The 23702-nt window shown below is 34.0% G+C and overlaps 1 protein-coding gene across 2 annotated transcripts in view; it reads left to right on the top strand.

Annotated features, from left to right (window-relative positions):
- Positions 1-23038, top strand: part of NRK (Nik related kinase) — a 138998-nt gene extending 115960 nt beyond the window's left edge. The window contains exons 22-28 of one of the 2 annotated variants that reach the window (XM_077887729.1): positions 1809-1952; positions 3864-4022; positions 8937-9037; positions 11071-11220; positions 14056-14191; positions 18151-18290; positions 19841-23038. In XM_077887729.1, coding sequence (XP_077743855.1) covers positions 1809-1952; positions 3864-4022; positions 8937-9037; positions 11071-11220; positions 14056-14191; positions 18151-18290; positions 19841-19936 — 926 coding nt within the window. In that variant the 3' untranslated portion in view covers positions 19937-23038. Of the gene's footprint in view, positions 1-1808; positions 1953-3863; positions 4023-8936; positions 9038-11070; positions 11221-14031; positions 14192-18150; positions 18291-19840 lie in introns of both variants that reach the window. The other variant, XM_077887728.1, reaches the window with a different exon arrangement.
- The last annotated feature ends 664 nt before the right edge of the window (positions 23039-23702 follow it).

Genomic DNA, 23702 nt, shown 5'->3' with positions numbered 1-23702 from the left:
TTTTTAACTTTTTGAAGAGCCTTCACACTGTTTTCTAGAGTGGCTGCACCAGTTTGCATTCCCACCAACAGTGCAAGAGGGTTCCCCTTTTTCTGCATCCTCACCAATATCTATTGTTTCCTATGTTGTTAATTGTAGCCATTCTGGCAGGTGTGAAATCGTATCTCATAGTTTTTATTTGCATTTCCCTGATGATGAGTGATGTTGAGTATCTTTCCATGTGTCTGTTAGCCATCTGTATGACCTTTGATAATGTCTTAACTTTGATAGACTTTTTTCAATCCTTTGTTCTAGAAGAATTAACCACATTGGTAGGGTTCAGACGATATTTTACCTCAAGCCAATGTGAATCATAAATGAAACAATAAATAAGTGGAAGGAGGGAAGAAATTCAAAGTAAATGCCAACCTCTGCCTTGCAATTTCATAGATTTTGCTTAATGTATGTTTGAACAGGGGAGAGAATTTTAAATTAAAAATGGAACAGTGTAGCAAACATTATAGTTACATGGATTGAATAACTTAGAAAAAACACATTACCCTCAAAACTAATATATTGTATCAGATAACAAGAAAGCAAAGTTTAGGGATCCCTGGGTGGCGCAGCGGTTTGGCGCCTGCCTTTGGCCCAGGGCCGGATCCGGGAGACCCTGGATCGATTCCCACGTCGGGCTCCCGGTGCATGGAGCCTGCTTCTCCCTCTGCCTGTGTCTCTGCCTCTCTCTCTCTCTGTGACTATCATAAATAAATAAAAAAATTAAAAAAAAAAAAAAAGAAAGCAAAGTTTACTTCATTATCATTTCAGTCAGGCAACTACCCAGAGATCTAATTAATGTCTAATAATTCATTTTTATAATTTGTGGTTCTATATTTTGAAAAATAAAAGATTACAGTGAAAACTAACCATACTTTCCCCCTCCCTCTCTGATTCCCCTGTGGGAAGAAATACAGTTCCTAAATCTGCCACAAGCCATTACTTAGAGAACTGATAAAGGACATAGTAGGAAAACGAAAGCAGAAACACTTGTCTTTTCTCCTTATATCTTTGAAACACAAATAGTCTCCAATAGAAGGAAAACACTGAAGTGCTCTTCATTAATATTACTTGGCTGAGTTTTGTCTGTGTCTCAGGTTATGGGAGAAAACTCCCACAGTGGTTTGAAGTGTATTCTAATTTAGCCTAATCTATTTCAGTCCTCTCATTTAGTCTTTTAACAGTGTTTATATTTGAATAAATAGAGAAGCAGACAAATAATAGAGTGTATGAATTTAGATACATAAAAGTAGGAACTACTTTCATAGGTATTTTGCAATGTAAGTTTTTTAATATAAGTGTGAACATAGGTTCATTCAATTTAAAAACAATTTACATAAAATTATTTTAAAAGCATTAAAACCCCTTGTTATAATTAGGAATGAGGAATCAACTGAATTAAATTGTTCATATACACTAGATATCCTTAATGTTTAATAATTATTTTCAAAAGTGTTGATTGATTTTTATAGTTTGGGACACTGCTCAGGGGTGTTGAGATATTTATACAGTTCTCCTTTTGAGATGCCACACCAGACACCAGGCTGTAGAAATATTGCCAGAAGGTATTATATTCTACATCTAAATATATTTCAGAGAAATTGGTTCTGTTGGTAGAGGGTTCATTATTATACAATATGAGGTTAACATTAGCCTAAAATGATATGTCATCTTTGCACAGATCAGTACCTGGAATTGCAAAAGTACCAATACAAGTTCAATTATAAAAATGTAATGTAAGCTAATATAGCACCTTTCTTTTTATATGCAAACAGGAGTGAATTTGCTGTTGGGAACCCGATCTAATTTGTATCTGATGGACAGAAGTGGAAAGGCAGACATCACTAAACTGATAAAGCGAAGACCATTTCGTCAGATTCAAGTTGTAGAGCCACTCAATTTGCTGATTACTATCTCCGGTTTGTTTAAGAACTAAAATTAGCTAAGTAATTATGTAGGTTAATTAGGTTCCAAACTAGGATAAAGACTTTTCAGGTTAAAGTGTTCGTAGGAAAGCGTGTTAAATTTAACCTTAAATTGGGGTACCAAACTTTCCTACTTGTGTTTTCTTATCTATTTACAGTTTAACTTCTGACTCTCCTTTGGTGTCTGGATATTTGATTGTAATGCACCTTATCTAGGTCATTTGTTTTCTTTTTAATTATTTATTTATTCATTCATAGACACACACACACACACACACACACACACACACACAGAGAGGCAGAGACACAGGCAGAGGGAGAAGCAGGCACCATGCAGAGAGCCCCGACGTGGGACCCGATCCAGGGTCTCCAGGATCAGGCCCTAGGCTGCAGGCGGCGCTAAACCGCTGTGCCACAGGGCTGCCCTCTAGGTCATTTGTTAAGAAAAAAACATACCATTTACATCTGTCAAGTCTTTTCTGAGTAGCCACCTACAATTTTACAACTCACAATTTCACACACCCATGTGCAGATGATCACATCCATCACATACTTTCTTATAATAAGCTAGAAGCAACAAAGAACAAAGTGGACAAGAACTGGATAAAAATGAGAGTCTACAGATAGGATTACTAACAAGAATGGATACCCTAAGGCCTTTCCCTTCTTCCCATGCAGTAATTGAATTTCTTAGTTTTGGTCAGAACCTGAATATCCGAATATAAGAGAGCAAATAAATGGATGTTAATGATAATTGTCATTACTCAACATAGCTATATGGCACATTAATTAATGACTATGTATGTTCCTAGAAATTATTAACTTTGCTCTAAGTTTTGGTTAGAGGAGAAAGCCCTCTATAGATATACTAAAGCTTCATGATGTTTTTGGTCATGTTTCATTTTCATTCATTTATAATTGCTAGAGGTGCACAGATACAAAATTTAGATTTTGAAAACATCTGGGTGGCTTAGAGACTGTGCATCTGAATAACAGATTTCTTTACTGTTTATCCAGATTTCTCTAACTCAAATGTGCCCTTTTTAATCCTTAAGTTTTTCTTAAAATGGATTATTTTTGCATCAAATAACACTGAGAACATCAGTGTAGAAAGATACCTAATAGTTTAGAGCAATTCTACCACTTAATAATAGAATGGAAATAGACATAGATGTCTGAATTCTAATGCTCCTTCAAAAACTGTCATGTAAAGACATATTTAAGATTAATAACATAAGAATCCTGTTGTTGAGACTATAAATCATATAACAAAACTGTAAAAAATGAATATGAAGTCACTGCACATGAAAACAAATGTGTACTTTATTGGTCTGTTTTTCCTGAAGGAATTGTATGAATTTTCTGGGATTTACAATTAAAAAATTAGCAGTGAGGGTAAACTAGATAGAGAAAAAAATAAAACTTTAGTTACTTTGTTTGTATGCTGGAATGAAAAAGCACAAAGCCACCCTTCCCAGTAGTCCTGAATGCCTAACAGTCAATGCGTCAGACATCCCTCTCATACATACAACCAAGGGCAGCTTCTGGGTCTCTGAATCCCAGAAAGATCATGACTTAGATAAAAACCAAAGTATAAGTGAAATGGATGGTAGCTCTGTTGCTGCGCCATGGCAATCTTAATCTGTCCCAAAGAAATATTTTACTTCTCTTCAGACAGGCACATAGGTAGCTGGTAGACATTTTGACTATCTCTTGGAAGTGAGAGACTTAAGAAGGACTTTGCTATCATATTTATAAACACTGAAGGGAAGAATCTAGTAGTGTAGTTTTTCTAAAAGAACTTTTTATTTTAATAAAATTTGTTTAAAAGGCAAAAATACTTTGTTGTGTTTTACTAATATATGAAAAAAAGACTGAATTAAAATACTGTGTCTTACCTATTAGGCCATAAGAACAGACTTAGGGTTTATCATTTGACCTGGCTGAGGAACAAGATTTTGAATGATGATCCAGAAAGTAAAAGGAGACAAGAGGAAATGCTAAAGACAGAAGAAGCCTGCAAAGCTATTGATAAGTTGACAGGCTGTGAACACTTCAGTGTCCGTAAGTCTCATTTTATGTTTACTATAACTATATAAAATTTGCTTTCCTTCGTTTAGTAAAGTATATTGTTGTGAGAGGCAAAGTAGGTAAAGAAAAGTATTTGTAACTTCCTTTTATATATATATATGCATATATTTTTAGAAGAAGGTTGAACAAAGGAAAGGAAGAAAATCGTATTAGATATGTTTTTATCTTTTGTTTTAGTAGCAGGCCTCCATTGTATTTATTGCTTTGGTAATAATAACCATTCCCTGGACACCTGGCCTGACCTGTTTTATCAAATAGCCCTTCTTACAGTTAGGATACATTTTGGTACTCAGCTCTCGAGATCATATTTCCTTCCTGTTCATCTTCCTTTTTCTGGTCCTAGATGCTATAAGAAAATTTGCAAATTATGAAGAAAAATAGACTAGGAATTTCCAAACTGGGAAAGGAAGCTTATATTTTTAAAAAACAACATCTCATTTTTTGCTTAATTATGAAGGAAAGTGCTTTGCAAATTATACTTTATTTAAAAATTGTTTTTAGTCTTTAATTGAATTAAAGACCCAGAATGAACATGAACTACAGTATTCAAAGAAGCGAGTTTTAACTCCTATAAAAGAGAAGATACTCACTGGGCCAAAGTCACCAAGCATGTCCCCTGTTCCACCTCAAAACCTTTCACCTCCAACAAAAGATGATGCAACAGAAAGTGAAGTGGAAAGTTTGCAATATGATAAGGACACAAAACCAATCTTTAAAAAGAACACCTTACCCTTTGGATTTGGTTTTGTGTCCTTATTTGTAACTTCCTATACAAAAATGAGTGAATTTCACTGAGGCAATTTCCAGGTCTTCTATGACACAATCCTGGCTGTTGAGAAAGTATTGATTGACTTAAATAGCTTTGAAGTTAAGTTTGGTTTACTTTCTCACCTTTCTCCTTTCAGTCACTCTAATTAGTCCAGATGAACTGATACTTTTTTTAAAAGATTTATTTATTTATTCATGAGAGACACAGACTGAGAGAGAGAGTCAGAGACACAGGCAGAGGGAGAAGCAGGCTCCTTGCAGGGAGCCTGATGCAGGACTCAATTCCAGATCCCGGGATCACAACCTGAGCCGAAGGCAGGCACCCAATCGCTGAGCCACCCAGGCGTCCCTGATACTTCTTTCCTTGCCTCTACATAACTCCAACTATATAAATATTCTTGATGTATCTTAAATAACCTGCAAGGAGATTCATATGATAATATCTTTCCTTGGAACAGCAGTAAAATGAATCACAGAATACTTTAACTTTCTTAAATCAGAATTTTTTTTCTTAATACTGACCAGGAAACTTTGCAATGAGTCCAAAAGAAAATTCTTCTGTGGTCTGCTGGCTCTTGCTCCCACTGTCAATATTCATGAGTATAATTGCTAAATATTTTCTGTCAAAGTAGAATTTTTTCATATGCTCTATCTGTTTACAACCATCCACTGCAAGATGAAGTAACAGCTCCAGGGTTTCAGGATCCTGCTTTCATCTGTCAACAACTAGAAGTGATGCTATCCCATTCTGTTCTATTTCTGAAGCAAATATCCTCTATTCTCAGCCTTTGTTTTCTTCCTTCCCTTTCACTAATTACCCCTCAGACAGAACTAGTGGCATAGATAAGAGATAGCTGGAATCACATGATATGAGTTTTAGCATGATATTGTTATTCTGACTGACCATTTCTGTTCTGCATATAGGGGCCTTCCTGAATAGGTTTCCATATGTATGTATATAAATACACATACACCATTAAAGGGAGAAGTGAGTGCCCAGACAAACCAGGAATTGAATAAATGCACTACTTTCTTCCAGTTTTATGTATCACTACTTCTCTTCCAAATAATATTATATGTATTTGATAGCCAAAGGTGAAACAGATCCCCAGATGTTAAACAAGGAGTTTATATAGCAGAACTACCTACCTCCTATTAACTTGTAAATTTTTAGTTCAATAAAAGAGAGATTACAATAATATCTTGCACATCTGTGTTCTTGGTAAGTAGATGAACTAGTTAAGATGAGTTTTCCTGGTTGACCCCATTCCACCCCTCTCCAACTCTCATAACAACTAGAAACCTTTGTCTACTGACATGTAAAACATCTTCAATACAGTGGAACACTCATGTACTCATACTTGCATGACATTTTCATAGCCTTTCAAGATACATAAAATAATTAACTGACACCAATTACTGCCATATATTAAAATTAAAAGGAAGTGTTTGCTTAACAGAGAATTTCTTTGCTTGTTGGGGGTTTATTGATCATGTGTCTTTGACCTACTTGGGAACAGTGTAAAAGAGAAAGACAAAAAACTAGAATCAGAGAGAGAGAGAGAGAGAGAGAGAGAATATGAGTAAGAAAGTGGGGGATGGTAGAAAGAGAAGCCTTATATTTGGCCTATGATAAAGTCTGACTAGAAAGGACAGAAGCAATATTCCTACTGAGGAAGAAGGGTTTTAGCACAAAATGTAAATCTAGCAAGTAGGCCAACATACTCCATAAGAATCAGACAGTCTGAGAGAAAGCATATCCTTTTTATTCTTATTTTTCTTTTTTTAAAAGCAGCTATATTTAAATAATTTATATACCATAAAATTTACCCATTTAGAAGTATATAATCAATGGTTTTTAGTATGTTTATAGACTTGTATAACCATTATCATCATCTAATTTTCATTACCCCAAAAAGAACCCCCATTGCCATTAGCAATCACTCCATATTCCATCCCTCTTACCTTCATCTTTTTCTCCTCACAGTCCTAAATAACCACTGATATATTTTGCTTTCCTAAAATATTTTTCTCTTCTGGATAATTTGTTTGAATGGAATCATATATTTTATGGTCTTTGTAATGGTCTTCTGTAATTTAGCATAAAGTTTTTAAGGTTCATGCATAATGAAACTTGTATAACATATATCAGTACTTACTTTTTATTGCTGAATAGTATTGCACTGTATAGATAAACCTATTGTTTATACAGTTTTTATACATCCACTGTTTACATTTGTATTCTTTACACTTTTTGCCTGCTACTAACATTTCATATATGTGTCTGTACATGGGAATGCATGTTTTCTTTTCTCTTGGATAGTACTGCCGGACTGTTTCTCAAAGTGGCTGTACTGTTTTACATTGCCATGAGTATGGAAGCTTTATTTTTCATCTTGCCAACACTTATAGATGTCTATCTTTTGATTCCAGGCATTCAAGTGCATGTGAAGTGACATGTTATTGTAGTTTTGATTTGTATTTCCCTGACAGCTAATAATGTTGTGCATTTATTTATTTATTTATTTACTTACTTACTTATTTATCTATCTTTTTGTTGTTGAGTTCTAGGCATTCTATATATTCTGGATCCTAGGACCTTATCAGATACATGATTTTTAAATATTTTCTCCCATTTAATAGATTGTCTTTTCACTTTCTTGACAGTGTTTTTTGATAGCCCAAAAATTTAATTTGGATAAAACTTATTTATCTGTTTTTTTTTTCTTTTGTTGCATATGCTTTTGGTGGCAAATATAAAACAACATAAAAAAACTCCATTGCCATAAAGACTTATTTCTATATTTATTTCTCAGAGTTTTATAGTTTTAGCTCTTACATTTAGGTCTTTGATCCCTTCTGAGTTAGATTTTGTATGTGGTGTGAGGTGAGGGGTTCAACTTATTATTTTGTATATGGAAATTCAGTTGTCCCAGTGCCATTTGTTGAAGAGAGTATTCTTTCCCAATTGAATGGTCAGGACATCATTGATCATTGATATATGGGTTTATTTGTAGACTCCCAATTCTACTCTGTTGACCTATATGCCTTTCCTAATCTCAGTACTACACTGTTTTGATTACTGTAGTTTGTAGTAAGTTTTGAATTTGGGAAGTATGAGTCATTCAACTTTGTTTTTCTTTTTCAAGATTCTTTTAGCTCTTGGGGGCCTTTTCCAATTCCATGTGAATTTTAGGATCAGCATTTCTATTTCTGCATGAGAGGCCATTGGGATTTTAATAGCAATTGCATTGAATCCATAGATCACTTTGGTAATGCTATCCTGTTTTTAAAATATTTTCATTTTTATTATTTATTTATTTAGTGGCTTAAAAAACAGTGATTTGTTATTTCTCCTAAGTGTACGAGCTGACTAGGGCTCAGCTGGATTTTTTTATATAGTTGACACATAATATTCCATTAGTTTCAGGTATAGAACATAGTGCTTCAAATTCTCTGTATGTTATGCTGTAGCTAACATCTGTCACCATACAAAGTTACTATAGCATTAACTATATTCCCAATGTTGTAGCTTTTATTTCCATGACTTATTCATTCCATAACCAGAGGCCTATACATCCCATTCCCCTTCACCCATTTTGCCCATCCCCTACCAGCCTTCCCTCTGGCTGTTATCAGTTTGATCTCTGTATTTATAGGTCTGATTATGCTTCTTGTTTGTTTATTCATTTGTTTTGTCTTTTAGATTCCACATGAGTGAAGTCATACAGTATTTGTCTTTCACAGTCTGGCTGATTTCACTTAGCAGAATACCTTCTAGGCCCATCCATGTATTGCCCTCTTAACAATGCTAAGTCTACCTATCCATTAACAAAGGAAGTCTTTCCATTTATTTAGGTCTTTAATTTCTTTCAACAATGTTCTGTAGTTTTCAGTGTACAATTTAGAGTGCTCTTGAAGGCTAATGCATATACTCAATAAAACCATATAGTTAGTTTTGTCACCTTTTAGGGGGCATCAAATTGTAACTAAATAGCTGTACTAAAAATATATGATCTGTGCTCTTATAGTTATAATATTTTTAAGGACCAATAAAAATACTTGAGTGTTCTTGTGAACTCTGTAGCATTGTTACTTCTTTGTATTTTATTGTTGTAGTCCAACATGAAGAAACAACATATATTGCAATTGCTTTGAAATCATCAATTCACCTTTACGCTTGGGCACCAAAATCCTTTGATGAAAGCACTGCTATCAAAGTAAGTGGTTTCCTTTTTCAAACTTGGATCATATAGTTTTTCTTTTGGGAAACTGTAAACACAGCAATATTTTTATAGTAGCAAAAATAAATACCATTCTTCTACAGTTAATGTAATTTGGCTACACCATGTCAATAATTATCATTTAACCCTTTTTTAGATAATTCACAGGCACTACAGCAAGGGAGAGTGTGAGGGAAATCCCTGACCCCTCCCTTTAGAGGACCTCCCTACCAGCTCCTCATTCCCAATTCTGTAGTGAATGAAGACCTTCTCTTCTAGAGCCCCAAATGCAGGTTTTGGGTGCTACCACCCCCAGTGACTTGAAGCTGAGAAAGTCTCTGTTCTCTCTTAGTGGGGGGTGGAGAGCAGAAGGAAGGTAAAGAAAGGTGTGACAGTGGTAGAGGGGGAAGCCCCACTGGAAGAGGAATAAGAGGTCAAGTCTTTGCTCTAATTACCAGGGCTACAATAGATGGGGTTGGGGAGGAAAGGGCAGAAGGGTCTATATTTCTTCCGAGCTGGAACTCTAAACACATTTCTCTCCAGAACTATTGCAAGGAATGGTGGTTAGGCTTATTTGGATTACCAGTAATATTTCCACCTTTATTATGGTTTAGCTGAACTTCTATGGATCAGCCTCTTAAGGTAACCAGTTGGTGTCCCAAACAGTTAAGTTGCTAATGATTTTTTAATCTCATCTCATAAACTGGGGACTTTTTATCTTTATTATTTTTAATGATACTCCAAAATTCTATGTAAATAGGATTATTTTTTGTTTATTCCATAGCAGTAAGGACTAGTTAATGAACTGGGAGCATTATATAGAGTCCAGTGACTCCTAATCTGGAGTGTACACCAGAATCATTTGGAACATTTGTTGAAAGTTTAGATCTCAGACCTAACCTCAGGCTAAATTAGTAGGTCTGGGGTGGGGCCTGGGAATCTATATTTTTAGCAAATGTGACTTTGAACTAGTTGGTCCATGACAAGTTTTTACAAAGCACTGATAAGGACACATCACGATAGACTCCAGCAAGGTATTTATGTAATATTTTCGTATCTTAGGTCAAGATATGTTTACATGGTATATTTTGCAGCCAAAGCATCACATGTGTGCAATAAAGATGAACTAATTATGACTGCCTCTCAATGTCTATTTTCACAATAAATATGTTCTTTTGTAAAGCACAGACTATCATATAGACAGCCTGCATCTGTCCTGACACAAATTACATGTCTGATCTGATCTCCCTAAATTGGGCCTTGGGTCAGCTGTCTGTATTTGGATATGGGTGTGTTCTTGGCTGTCTGCTGATTGGTCAGAGCTGCCTGATATGGAGCTGGAAAACAAAGAAGATAAGTACCAACAGTCTGTCTAGCCTGATATACAGTTCCTGGTCCAAGTCCTCCTCCAGTTGTTGAATCTCATCTCATGACTGCAGTATAGTGAATCCTGTGATGCCCAGTCCTCTACTGTGACCTGAACTTGGCAATGAATCCTGTTTGACTTTTTGTTTCCTTGGACTAGGAACCTTAGGAGCCTAGAGTACATCCAGTCTATGGTAGGTTAACATGTCTGGCCTTTTTCATTCCCTACCAAGTATGCATTGATCAATCAGCAGACTCCGAAGGAGACTACATGTCCTATGAAGCCTATATACGAATACTGGCAAAAATACAGGCAGCTGATCCAGCGAACCGGTTTAAGAGACCAGATGAGCTCCTTCATTTGCTGAAGCTCAAGGCAAGGAATATAAAGACAGCAAGCAGAGTGCAGGGCCATAAAATGTTCTTATGATCATTGGATATTTGGCCTCCGCAGAGAAACTCAAAACTTAGAGCCTGAATATAATTATGTTCTTATTGTAGTAACAGACCTAAAAAAAGTCATAATACATAGTCTAAATATATTATGTAACTTAAAAAATCAACCAGGGTTTTATAAACTCATTAAACAAAAGGGCAGGGGAATTTTTGCTTTAGTCAGAGTGTCATTTTTGGCCTTTTGGCCATATTTGGTTTTCTATCTACAGGTGTTTCCGACAGTTGGTCATAAGCCAGTGACAGTTGACCTGGCTATTGGTTCTGAAAAAAGACTAAAGATTTTCTTCAGCTCAACAGATGGATATCACATCATTGATGCCGAATCTGAGGTTATGTCTGATGTGACTCTGCCAAATAACGTAAGATCCCTAGAAATATTGTACACCACAATCTGTCAAAACTCTTAATGATTTAAAAATATGATTATCAATATCTATACTGGAACTGAAACCTAAAAGGTAAGTTTAGAGTGCCAGGAAGTAGTAATGGATAAGCAGAAATTATTGATGGCTTCTTAGTCCAGACAGCTGAGTCTCTTCTTCAGATAGATTTTGTTTGTCTGGCATGGTGTTTTTTGTTTGTTTTTAAATGAATAGTTTACACTGAAAAATCTGAACTTCTATTGATAAACCAAAAGATCTGATAACATCTGGCCCTTATTAATATTTGGCCATTATCAACTGGAAATGATTCGTGCCTGCCTCCTTTTATTATTTTTTTATGTTTGCTCCCTTTTAGATGGAATATATACTATACATTGCCTATCCATCCACTTTTATATATTTATAATAACCAGTCCTAATGGATGTATGAGTTTACAATCTTTGCTTTTAGTCCTTCTTCACCCCATAATACATAAACAGATTCTTTAAAACTACACCAGTATTGCAGCATCATTATCCCCTTCTTTATTCAAATGATAGTACTTTAACTGTGATATATAGCAAATTATCATAAAGTGTTCTCTTATAGTATCAATTATAGCTAGACTTTCTGATCAAAGGACTCAGCACTTTAAAAGCTAATGTACCTCAATTCTTTACTCTCAAATACTTATACATGATGATTCTGTGGCACAATATCTAAAATATGGATAATTGTAAATATACTATACATATCATTTATATAGAGTTCAAACATAATACCCCCTATACACATGCACCATACAAAATATAATTCTAGTGTGTCTCAAATTTGATGGTAGCAGTGATATTTGTTTTATAGAAAATTATATTTTAAAAAAGGGTTGAAGCAACAAATCTCTGCTTCATCATTTTTTAATTCCCCAGTTTGTTGGCAACTAAAATTTTAGCAGCTTAGCATTATATAAAAGTCCAGGAGAAAACTTCTATGTACTTTAAATCATTGTAGTAATGTGATATTTTACATAGCTTTCAGAATTATCTCATACATCTCTGACAAATTACATAGAGCAATTGTCAAATTATCAGTGGAAACACTAAAAAAAGTATTTTGGTCATATTAAAAATCTAATTAACTCATCACTCAGTTGTCACTTATGAGTATATAGAAATCACCCTGTTTATAAAGTAGAAAATATTGAGCTGAGCCCAGCCAAAGCCACATAGATATGAGTTAAGATTAATATTAATATGTTTTACAGTACTTTTCAGTTTGAGTCTTCCATAGCTTCCTGCATCTTATTTTCTATGTAATAGCAGATAGCCTTTGTTTTGAAGCTAGTGCCATATTAAAAATTGCAGTATTGGTCCAAGTTTATACTGATTTGAAACATCATTCAAGAAGATTGCACTCTCTGTTCCACTTGATTACCAAGCAAGGAGAATTATTTCCTTTTGAAGCAATCAGTTCATTATTGTGGAGGCAAGAATGGGAGATCAATTTTTTAAAAATATTATTTTCTGACCTAATTAGGATACCTTAAGTATATTCAAAAATAGTATTTTTAGCTAACTGCCCTAATGTCCTGACCCATTAAAAGAGAAAGGAATCTAATATAAGGGAGAGGAGTGTCTTCTGAAACAGAAGATATTAAAGATTATATTTTTCCAAGAGTGCCAGATTACAAAACCTGTAATGCTACAGGGGAGCCATGTGTGCTAAAGAATATCTGATTACTGCAGGAACCATCTGAGAAGCAAAGAATTACCTCTGGGGCTTTCTGAATTTACAGCAGTCCAGCTTTATTCTAAACAGATTTTTTAGAGACAGCCTTCTTTCTTGCAATTTCTTTTTCTCTCTTCTTTCATCTCTTCTCTGATTCAATTGCTCATGCAAGTGCCCAGGGAACGCATTAAAATTGCTTTTCGCCTCTGGATCCCCATTTTAGTTTTAAGGATTGTTGTTGCTGAGACATGGCCTGAAGCACTTGGCCTGAGTACGCTGGGTTTGGCAAGTATAGTTTCTGACCTTTTCTTCTTGTAACTTGCTAATTTAGAGAAATAATAAAGGAATGTAATTGTTCATTTTTTCAGGGAAATACTATTAATGTGGCAATTTCTGTAGTTTAAGTAAATTTTGTCACATTGTTTCATGCATTATAAAATTTTTAAAATTCTTAGATATTTCTTAGTATTTCATGTTATGTCGCCTAAGACATCTCTGAATTTGTATGTTGAAGATATTTTATGACTTATAAATTGGATAAGAAATCCTACATTTTTTGTGAAGGGAGAATGACTGTTATATTTCAAGTAGTAATGAATATTATAGTTACCCCTTCTAAATATTTTAAGCTCGAGCTATTTTTAAGTTAATTTTTCTATTTCTGATTTAAATGAATTGGATAGATAACCAGTGATTGTGTATTTGTTAGTTGATTCACATATTCATCACTAAACTATTCACTAAATGTGCTGAAATGAATCTGAAGTCCCACTTTGTAAGAAGTAATGTTTCTTCTGTCATTACGTTAAATTTCAACAATTTTATCTGTGTTGGAAATGTTTTTTTCAAACAAAGTTTTCTCCTAAATATAAAGGACACTATTTGAACAGTGATGCCTTTATAACATAGGAAAGGTTGTTTTCAGGTGTTGGGTAGCATGCTGTTTAATATTAAAATAGAAGTTTCTCTTCCTCCCTGCACTTTGAAGCCCTTTTTGTCTTTATTGCTCAGCCAAGCTGCTTCAGTTAAAGTAGTAGTAATAAAATGTTGGACATATAAATCTTTATGAAACATAATTCCAGCCCCTGGAAATCATTATACCACAGAATATCATCATTTTACCTGATTCCTTGGGAATTGGCATGATGCTCACCTTCAATGCTGAAGCCCTTTCTCTAGAAGCAAATGAACAGCTCTTCAAGAAGATCCTTGAAGTGTGGAAAGACATACCATCTTCAGTAGGTATGTACAAAATTTTTTCTCTTTTTTATGACCTCAGAGAAACTTCTATTTTCTGAAATATCACATTTTCTCCAGGCATATAGGGTTAATTTAGGATACTTAATAAGGTGTGTGTTTACCATATACTTAATAAATTCGCAAGGCTACCACAAAGAGACTAATTTTGACCAAGTTGTTCATGTGTAATAGTAATATAACTAAAATAGGAAAGGAATTCCTTTCCACAATAATCTATAATTTTATTTTAACTCCCTTTCCTTGCAGATTTTATGCAGATGTTGGAAATACTTTATTCCCTCACATTGATTTTGGGGGTTTACCCTTATCTTAGGAGATTGCCAAATAATCATAAAAGGAGAGCAGAATATTTCTATTTCATATAGCAAATAGTGTTCTATTTAGAGAGTGATAATCCTGTGAAGAATCAAATACAAACTAAATATGTGACATATTGGGTCACTAAGATTTCATCATCCTTCATTTATGAAGGAGATAAATATGACTCTCTGGAATGCCTATTAGGTACTAATAGATTGCACCATAAAGAAAACTGCCTTTCATCTTCATCAGGCCAGGACATTTTTTTTCCTCTTAATGAATGCAGCATTGCTGATTTGGAAAATATGAATAACTTGAGACTCTTGTATATGTCTCTGAGGCTTGGTGACTACAAAGGTGATTCTAGACAGGGAACAGAATGCATATGAACAGTACAAATATTAGGAAGAGTAGAATGACTTGATGGAGGATAAATGTTCCTGAAAGGAAGAAAGGGTTAATGAAGTAAATAAAAGAGAAAAGGAAAGGAGAAGTAAGGAGAGGGAAGGAAAGATAGAAGGAGAAAGGTAGTTTATTAAGGAGGCAGAAGCTAACGAAATCTTTAGCTTCTTTAGTAAGGAGAGGGAAGGAAAGATAGAAGGAGAAAGGTAGTTTATTAAGGAGGCAGAAGCTAACGAAATCTTTAGCTTCTTTTAAATCTTTAGCTTTAACCATGAAATGGTTAAATGTGATCCGCATGTAGCTTTATTTTTTTATTTATTTTTTTTAAAGATTTTATTTGTTTATTCATGAGAATACACAGAGAGGAGAGAGAGAGGCAGAGACACAGGCAGAGGGAGAAGCAGGCTCCACGCAGGGAGCCCGACATGGGATTCGATCCCGGGTCTCCAGGATCAGGCCCTGGGTTGTAGGCGGCGCCAAACCGCTGAGCCACCAGGGCTGCCCCCCATGTAGCTTTAAAGACCAATTTGAAAGAACTGCTTTTTAATGGACATTTTTACATTACGGGATGATGGCACTTTGCATTGCACCTGTAGAATCCTTTCCTTTTGCACATATAGTGTTAACAATTGTCCTGAAAACCTCTTTGAATTTCTTCAAGCAATGAAGAACTCCCAAGGGTTTAAAACCATTTTAAGTGACAGAAGTAAATGCTTATAATTGACAGATCTGGGGCAAAATAAACTGAAAATAATGAATCTTGTTCTAACCTTTACAGTGGTACTTTTGTGATCAATATATTAATTAGAAATTAAAATAAGGAAACTCAGTTCAAATGGGAAACTGAGCAAACCTCTATATTTATGCCACTAGACAATCATAGGAATCAAAGCGGTCTTTAAAAAATGTCATCTGGCAAGCTCTTGTCCTTAAGACAACTTCTGACCTAAAACAAGCTATTTTAAGTTGCAAGAATTTGAAAAACATCTCTCTCCACATAAAATAAGTTATAGCACTATAGGAATGTGATATTTTAGTTTGTGTATTAAGGATATTTTGATAATATACTAAAGACTACAGTATAACATTTATATTAAGGAAATAAGTTTCTCTTTCTGTCTAAAAACAGTTGCTTTGCTATTTAAAACTAACCTAGATCCAGATTTCCCCAATATAAAATTTACATTTCCTTGAGATATAATAAATGTTTTCAATAATAATATCATTGCTTAGAAATTTCAAATAAATATATAGAAGCTTAGCAATTACAACAGGTATCACTAAGCATTACCACTCCAAATCATTGGATCTTATTTCATAAGCAAACTAGCTCAGTTGCCAGGTTAAGTAGCAAATTAATGTTTTTCAGAATTAAGGTGTGAATTTTGTCATGCCATATGAACTGTGAGCTTGGACTCAGCAAGTATCAAATTTATAATTTTTTGCTCTGTGTGGTTGTTGACAAACTACCAATTTCAATGAAGTATTCACATTGGTGACAAAAATTCAAATCCAGATAGACTAAATCTACTACTTATTTCCAACACTCAGGTCATAGATTACTCTCACTTTCTTTGTATTTAATTCCAGTCTGAAACTGGATTTATAAAGTCATTGTCCAGGAGAGCCATTTGTCTGAATAAAAATACCATTGTGAAATATAATGGTAAAAAAATGAAATTGTAATGTAATTACAATTTTGTGATCAATTTCATACATGGAAATGTTTTGAACTGTAATGAAAAGGAAACAAGAGACCATAAATGCTTATTTAAGTTTTAGTTGAGGAATTCAAAATGCCTTACAGTATGCTTGTAAAAAGTCACTTTTGTCAAAGTTTAAGAATTTTTTCATGAGTCCTTTTATGTATATTTAATGTATACATATATAGGCCAGGTAAAGTTTGGTTTAAACAAAAGCATTCTAGAACTTTTGAGAATTATAAAGAAAATTTTAACTATAATAACTCAGTTTATTGTTTCTATAATAGAAGAAAATGGAAGGTCTAAGAACTGAATTCTGATTTTAGTCATGTAACATGGGAATGAAGGTGCCTTGTTTTGGTGTTCTCTAGACTATTTCAGTTTGACTCAAAATCTTGATATTATTTTAAGTACAGGATTGAATTTATTTATGAAAATTTACTTTCCAATGAAGTACATAAAAAATCTACTTAAAAGTTAAACATTCAACAACAATTCTTCTCCCTGTGTCAGAAAATACTTTTCAGCACCAGCTGACTATATGACTGCATAATTAGGTTTTCTGCTTTAAGGCAATTGTCATTATTTTTAAATTGAAATGTAGTTGGTATATAATGTTATATTAGTTTTTATTTTAAAAAGGTAAAGTTTCAGGTATACAGCATGGTGATTTTATAATTTTATACATTACTCAATGCTTACCATAATAAGTGTAGTCACTATCTGTCAACCTCCAGTTGTCATAATCTTTATTGTTACCAAGTAGTAGGTGACACAGGGTGCAAAAGTTAAAATCTTAATAAAATTGCCTGAGTAAGACACAGTATCAAATTAGGTTTAGTTCTGTTTATAATGTGGTCATTCATTGACTTGCACTAGAGTTGCTAAAGTTATTATCTGAGCAAATCATTTTTTAACGTCTTAATTTTGAAGTTAATCAGATTTTTAATGTATGTCACTGAAGCCCAAATACAAACCCTTATGGAATGCTATACCTCAACTAGACTGTAAAAAAATGGCTGTCGGTAGATTTTACTTTCTATAAACAGGGTAGAATTAACATTTAGCTTTTTCTGTGGTATTAGAGAATAGGAATACAAAGACTAAGATCTAATTATTCAGGGACACCTGGGTGGCTTAGCGGTTAAGTGTCTGCCTTTGGCTCAGGGCGTGATCCTGGAGACCCGGGATCGAATCCCACGTCGAGCTCCCTGCATGGAGCCTGCTTCTCCCTCTGCCTGTGTCTCTGCCTCTCTCTCTCTCTGTGTCTCTCATGAATAAATAAATAAAAATCTTTTTAAAAAACCTAGTTATTCAACATTTGAATAATCACAATTATAACAGTGAATAGCTTGCTTGAATACCACTGCTGAGCAGCATATGGCCAAATGACTAACTATAGAAGGAGGAAAAACAAAATATGCTTACCTAAACTGAGCTTATTAATGAGCTTATTAATAATCAAATGTTGACTATGGTTTTAATTTGCTATTACTGATAGAAAAAAAATTTCTGATTTTTAAATTTATATTATAGCTTATGAGTGTACACAGCGAACCACAGGATGGGGCCAAAAGGCCATCGAAGTCCGCTCTTTGCAATCAAGGGTCCTGGAAAGTGAACTGAAGCGCAGGTCAATTAAGAAGCTGAGATTTCTGTGTACCCGAGGTGACAAGGTATTGTTTATATCCCTCAGTTACAGCAAAAATAAAGCAGGCAATGAAAATTAAGTAAGAAAATCCTTTTCCTCTGGCCATAAATATATTTATGATATAATTCCCAAATTGGCAAACTATTGATTGATAAAAACAAATTTTTCATTTTGCAGTAGTAATATCCCATTTGACAGGAAAGAAAAATAAAATTGAAATTTGTCAATTATTTATGTAATGTAATCGATTTTAACAACAAATTCAGATAGTTTAAATGGAAAATACACATTACATAAAACCATTACAGTCTCTACATACTATGAGAAATAATAGCATGAAAAAATAACCCTGACAAAACTAGGAAACATCCACATTTTAAATAGATTGCAGAGGATTCAAATTAATTTCAGAACAAGCAGGGTAAACATTATGCATGAAGGAAAAAGTACTGGTTTGCAATATGAATAATGGGAAGAACCAGTGTTTGAGGTCAGATAGACTTAGCATGCAGTCCTGGTTCTGCCACCTAATGAGGTGTAAGAATCTGGAAGACTGATGAATCTTCCTGATTCTTAGTTCCTTCATCTCCAAATGAAAATATTAATAACTCTTTTGATAACAATTTTGAAAATTAATGATAATGTGTGTATAGTAAGCATCTCACAGATTGCCTGAGACATGAAATACATTAAGTCAAGGATAGTTAGTGTTATTATCATCATCATCAATGTCAAAACCCTTCTAAGTATATTCATTGTGGATGTGGAAAGCCTTAGCCCTAGCAAGGAGGCCTCTGCTATTTATTTTCATGTTCTGTTTTAAATTTCTTTATGGCACAGACCATACTCATAAGACATGTTCCTCTCTAAACTGGTTAGTTTAACTCATAATATCAATCTATTGGTGTCAGTCCATTCCACTGATATAGAAAATCCCACCAAGGGATCCCTGGGTGGCGCAGCGGTTTGGCGCCTGCCTTTGGCCCAGGGCGCGATCCTGGAGACCCGGGATTGAGTCCCACATCAGGCTCCCGGTGCATGGAGCCTGCTTCTCCCTCTGCCTGTGTCTCTGCCTCTCTCTCTCTCTGTGTGGCTATCATAAATAAATAAAAATTAAAAAAAAAAAATCCCACCAAGTAGAAAATTTCAGCAGCCATTTAAACAGCAGCAACAATGGTGAACAACATCAAATATCTTAATCATTTCCTTATATTAAAAGAAAAAGTACAGCCAACTTGAGTAGATTTTTTAGTAGATGTTTTTAAAGCAAAAGGAATAATCCTTAACCAAAGTCAATCAAAAATGTCACCAGATGAGTGCCACAATGAAAATCTAATTTTAACTATGTGAAGTACAATTATATAGAATATGATAGATTATTTTTAATATATAATTTAGACTCCATACCAATTTAAAGTCTTTTTCTTCCATTTAAATCCTGGTCCAAAAGAAAAGTATGGCTTAATATTTTAATTAGTTGATGTAGAATAATTGAAATTATAGTTGTATCTGTCAAATATCAGATTAAAATGTAGTAAATATTTACTGATGATATCTCTTTCTCTCTTTTTAAAGCTATTTTTTACCTCCACCCTGCGCAATCGCCACAGCCGGGTTTACTTCATGACCCTTGGAAACCTTGAAGAGCTCCAAAACAATTATGGTGTTTAAAAAGTTCCAATGATTTATTACATTTACAAACATCATAAATATGCAACTTGCATTTTAATATTTCTGAGATTAAATGAGCATTCAGTTTTATTTTAGGGAAAATTAAATCAGATACTTTACTTTTAATGTAGCACAAAATAGTTCTAATGAGAAATGCAGCTTTATATATAAAATTAACTATAGCAAGCTCTATGTACTCCAGTGGTGTACAATGTCTTTTGCACAAACTTTGTAACTTTTGTTACTGTGAATTCAAATATTACTCTTTGGACAGTTTGGACAGTATCTATATTCAGATTTTACTACATGGTGTAAAGAAACCTGTAATAAGTTAGATCACAAATCCTTTCAAAATAATTGACCCTGAGTGAAGTTTTTCAGAAAAAAAACAGCAACAAACTATATGTACATTTGCAAAGTCATATAAAGAACCAAAGTTTAGATTATTAAGTGAAAATAATGACTATTGCTATAAACCAGACTAAGACTGAACAACCTACATGCCTGGAGAAAACTACAGTGATAAAAGGGAAAAGGCTACCCATTTACTTATAGTTCCTTGACAGTCATGCTCCTAGTCAGAGACCAGTTGTGTTTTTTTCATACCACGGTAAGCTGGTTTTCTCCTGATAAGGAGGAAGAAAGTCTTAGATGCTTGATTTTCCTCAGAACCCCTGAAAATGTGCAATAGCTGTTTAAAATAAAACCACCAAATAATACACTTGCAAGACTGAATACAGGACTGAACTCCTATACACATGTACTGTAGAATGAGTTTTTATTTTTAATACATTAAAGTAGGCATCAAATTTTAACCCCCAAAAACAGATTGGTTGATTTATCAAAACTCTTATCTGGCCAACAGTGGGACCATCAGACAACATTGAATATTTTCCCAATCCCAGATTAAACTATATAAAAATTCTACCCCCCACCCCGAGTCAGTCGTTAAACAAAAAGAACAAAATGTAACAACAAAAACTTTGGCTGCTAATGCTTATGTTTTCCTATTTCTATTACTGTAAAATCAGAAATTAATCTAAAAGTGATAAGTCTACATGTTGGGATTTAATGTTTAGGTAAAAAAAGAAAGAAGAAAGAAGAAAAGAAAGAAAGAAAGAAAGAAAGAAAGAAAGAAAGAAAGAAAGAAAGAAAGAAAAGAAAGAAAGAAAGAAAGAAAGAAAGAAAGAAAGAAAGAAAGAAAGAATATTTTGAAAAAAATACAGCTTTCATCAAATTTAGAGTAGTGAAAATCATGCTAGTCTATCACCCAATATATTATAGATGCCATAGATAGGTGGTGTTTGGTCACCTATAGTACCTGCTACCTGGTGAAAAACATAGTTTCATAATTTCCTCAATACCATGGTTAGTTCTGGGGCAACAGAGAAGCAACAGAACTAACGCAAAGTATACCTCAATATAATTCCTCTAGTTCTGCTTCAAAAGTATGAAGCAAGCACTAGCAGGATACTAATTTACAAACTACCTGGTTAACCAAAATACAAAAGCAGCTGACTATGTGTGATTTCATGATAGCACATTGTTTCTTGACACTCTGGTGCCAAGAATGATGATTTGGATTTTCCTAACAACTTCTATCAAGAGTGTAGTAGCTCAAAATGAGAATTTAGGAGAACCTGAATCCATGAATTAAAGAAATAAATGTGATTCACATTTCTGTTACTGTGACACAATAATGTGATCCTAAAACTGGCTTATTCTTGTGTGTTTACAACTCGAATGACTTTTTAATGCAGTAGTTTAAAGAGAAAACAAACATTTACGTCAAATTATTTCCTTAGAAGTAGTCTTCATTATTATAAATTTGTACACCAAAAAGCCATGGGGTACTTTGTGCAAGTACCTCATTGCTGAGCAAATGGAGCTTGCTATGTTTGAATTTCAGAAAATTTTTCATTTAAGTAGTGTGTAGAATCAAGTCTTTTAAGAATTCATTTTTTTCTTCATAATATTTACTCAAAGTTAAGATTCAAAAATAAGTTTTATCATAAAATCGTATTTTAAGGCATTAAGACAGTAAACTATTTTAGGAAGTCAACTCCCATTGTGCTTTGTGGCTGTTATTCTAGTAAACAGAGACCATAGTGAACTGAATCTACAGAGATGCCCCAAAGTAAACAGGAAAAATTACAGATGTGTAACTGACCTTTAAAGGATGAGGTGTTAATAAAGAAAGGAAGCTGAGTACATATCACGAAAGGAGATTGAAATGTTGAGTAGCCAAATAGAAAGGACTGAAAATATTTAAAGTGGTTCATAGGTAATGAGTATTTCCAATTTTGATGTTATTCCATCTGGAATTTTTATATCCTTTGCCAGCTGAAACGAAGTGAAGAGACAATTAAATTTCATAGTCAGTGCACAGTAATAGAAGGTATATCTACACCTTGCTTTGTAGATCAAGCACCTGAAGCAATGGAGGGGGAATCCTGACCAGCCAATTCCCCTAGCCCTGTGATTGAAATCATGAAAGTTCTAGCAGCTTGTGAGTAGCACTGGGACAAAATACAGTTTTATTTTAGTATACTTTAGTTTTTTCACTAAAGCCTTTGTCCAAAATAAAAGGCAGTGTTGGAAATATTTGAAAACTAGAAAATGATGTATGAAAAGGGCTGACAAGAAAAGCTCTGAGTGATCATGTCTGTTGAAGTGAGCTCAGAGCCTCAGAGGAAATAGTAAGAAAGGGTAATCATTTATATAGTAAAATAGGCAAAGCAGAAATCATACATGTGCATATACACGCATGTACACATACATACAAACCAGTAGAATGCATAATTTTTAATATTTTTAATATTTTAGTGCTACCAGTTTCTAGAGAAAATAATCAGTAGATATTTTCTGCCAGAACTCATTTAATTGAAATAGTATTCATAAAACTAGGAATAATGCCACATACATTCAATGGGATCTTTTAAATACTCCAATTATTTTTTAAAATGTACCTATTTAAATCAATTTATATTCGATCTGTGCTTTAAAATTTATTGAAATAATCTTTGAGACTGCTAATTGTTTCATCAGAAAATCTGTAATGAACTATTGTTCAACCTCTAAAAATAAACATTTTAAAAAATATTGAATGATATCTTTATTTGAAATATGCTTGTCTAATGCCTCAGAATTAGGATTCATTTGGGGAATATTCAGTTCTTTAAAGCATGTAATAAGGTATGAATTGGAAGTTTTTAGGGGTTTTTCTTGTTATTGCAGTAGGAATTCTGGCTAAGGAGGTTTACATTGATTGATTAAAATTTTTCTAGGTACAATAGTAGAATTTCCTCAAAATGTATGGGACTTTGCACAGACACACAGCATCACCACAGCATGGGTAAAACCCAAGGAAATTTTAATGCCAAATCCCTTCCCATCCCACCCCAGTGTCCTGAAGTCCAGTGGAAAATAAGAGGAGAAACCTTTTCCAAATAGAGGAGTAATAGATTTATAGTTTCTTAACATTCAAGAAAGGGGTTAGTGCAGGCTGATGGTTGAAAATGAAAGACAGAATAATTATGGCAAATTGTCAAGAAAGTTGAGTCCTTCAGTTGGGAACAGAAGAGGAATAACACTTTTCTCAGCAGGTCACAGAAGCATTAGAGGCATGGCCCCATGAATATTCTGTTGTCTAGGAACATTCTAGAGAGAAGTTTATCAAGTTTTCCCATTACGGCCAGCTGACCATGGTCCTAATTTGTCATGTGTGGCAAGGTATTCATGAGTTGGGTTACCTGGACATGACAAG

Source organism: Canis aureus, chromosome X (genome assembly GCF_053574225.1).
Source record: "Canis aureus isolate CA01 chromosome X, VMU_Caureus_v.1.0, whole genome shotgun sequence".
Taxonomy (NCBI): domain Eukaryota; kingdom Metazoa; phylum Chordata; class Mammalia; order Carnivora; family Canidae; genus Canis; species Canis aureus.
This window is presented reverse-complemented; position numbering and strand designations above follow the sequence as displayed.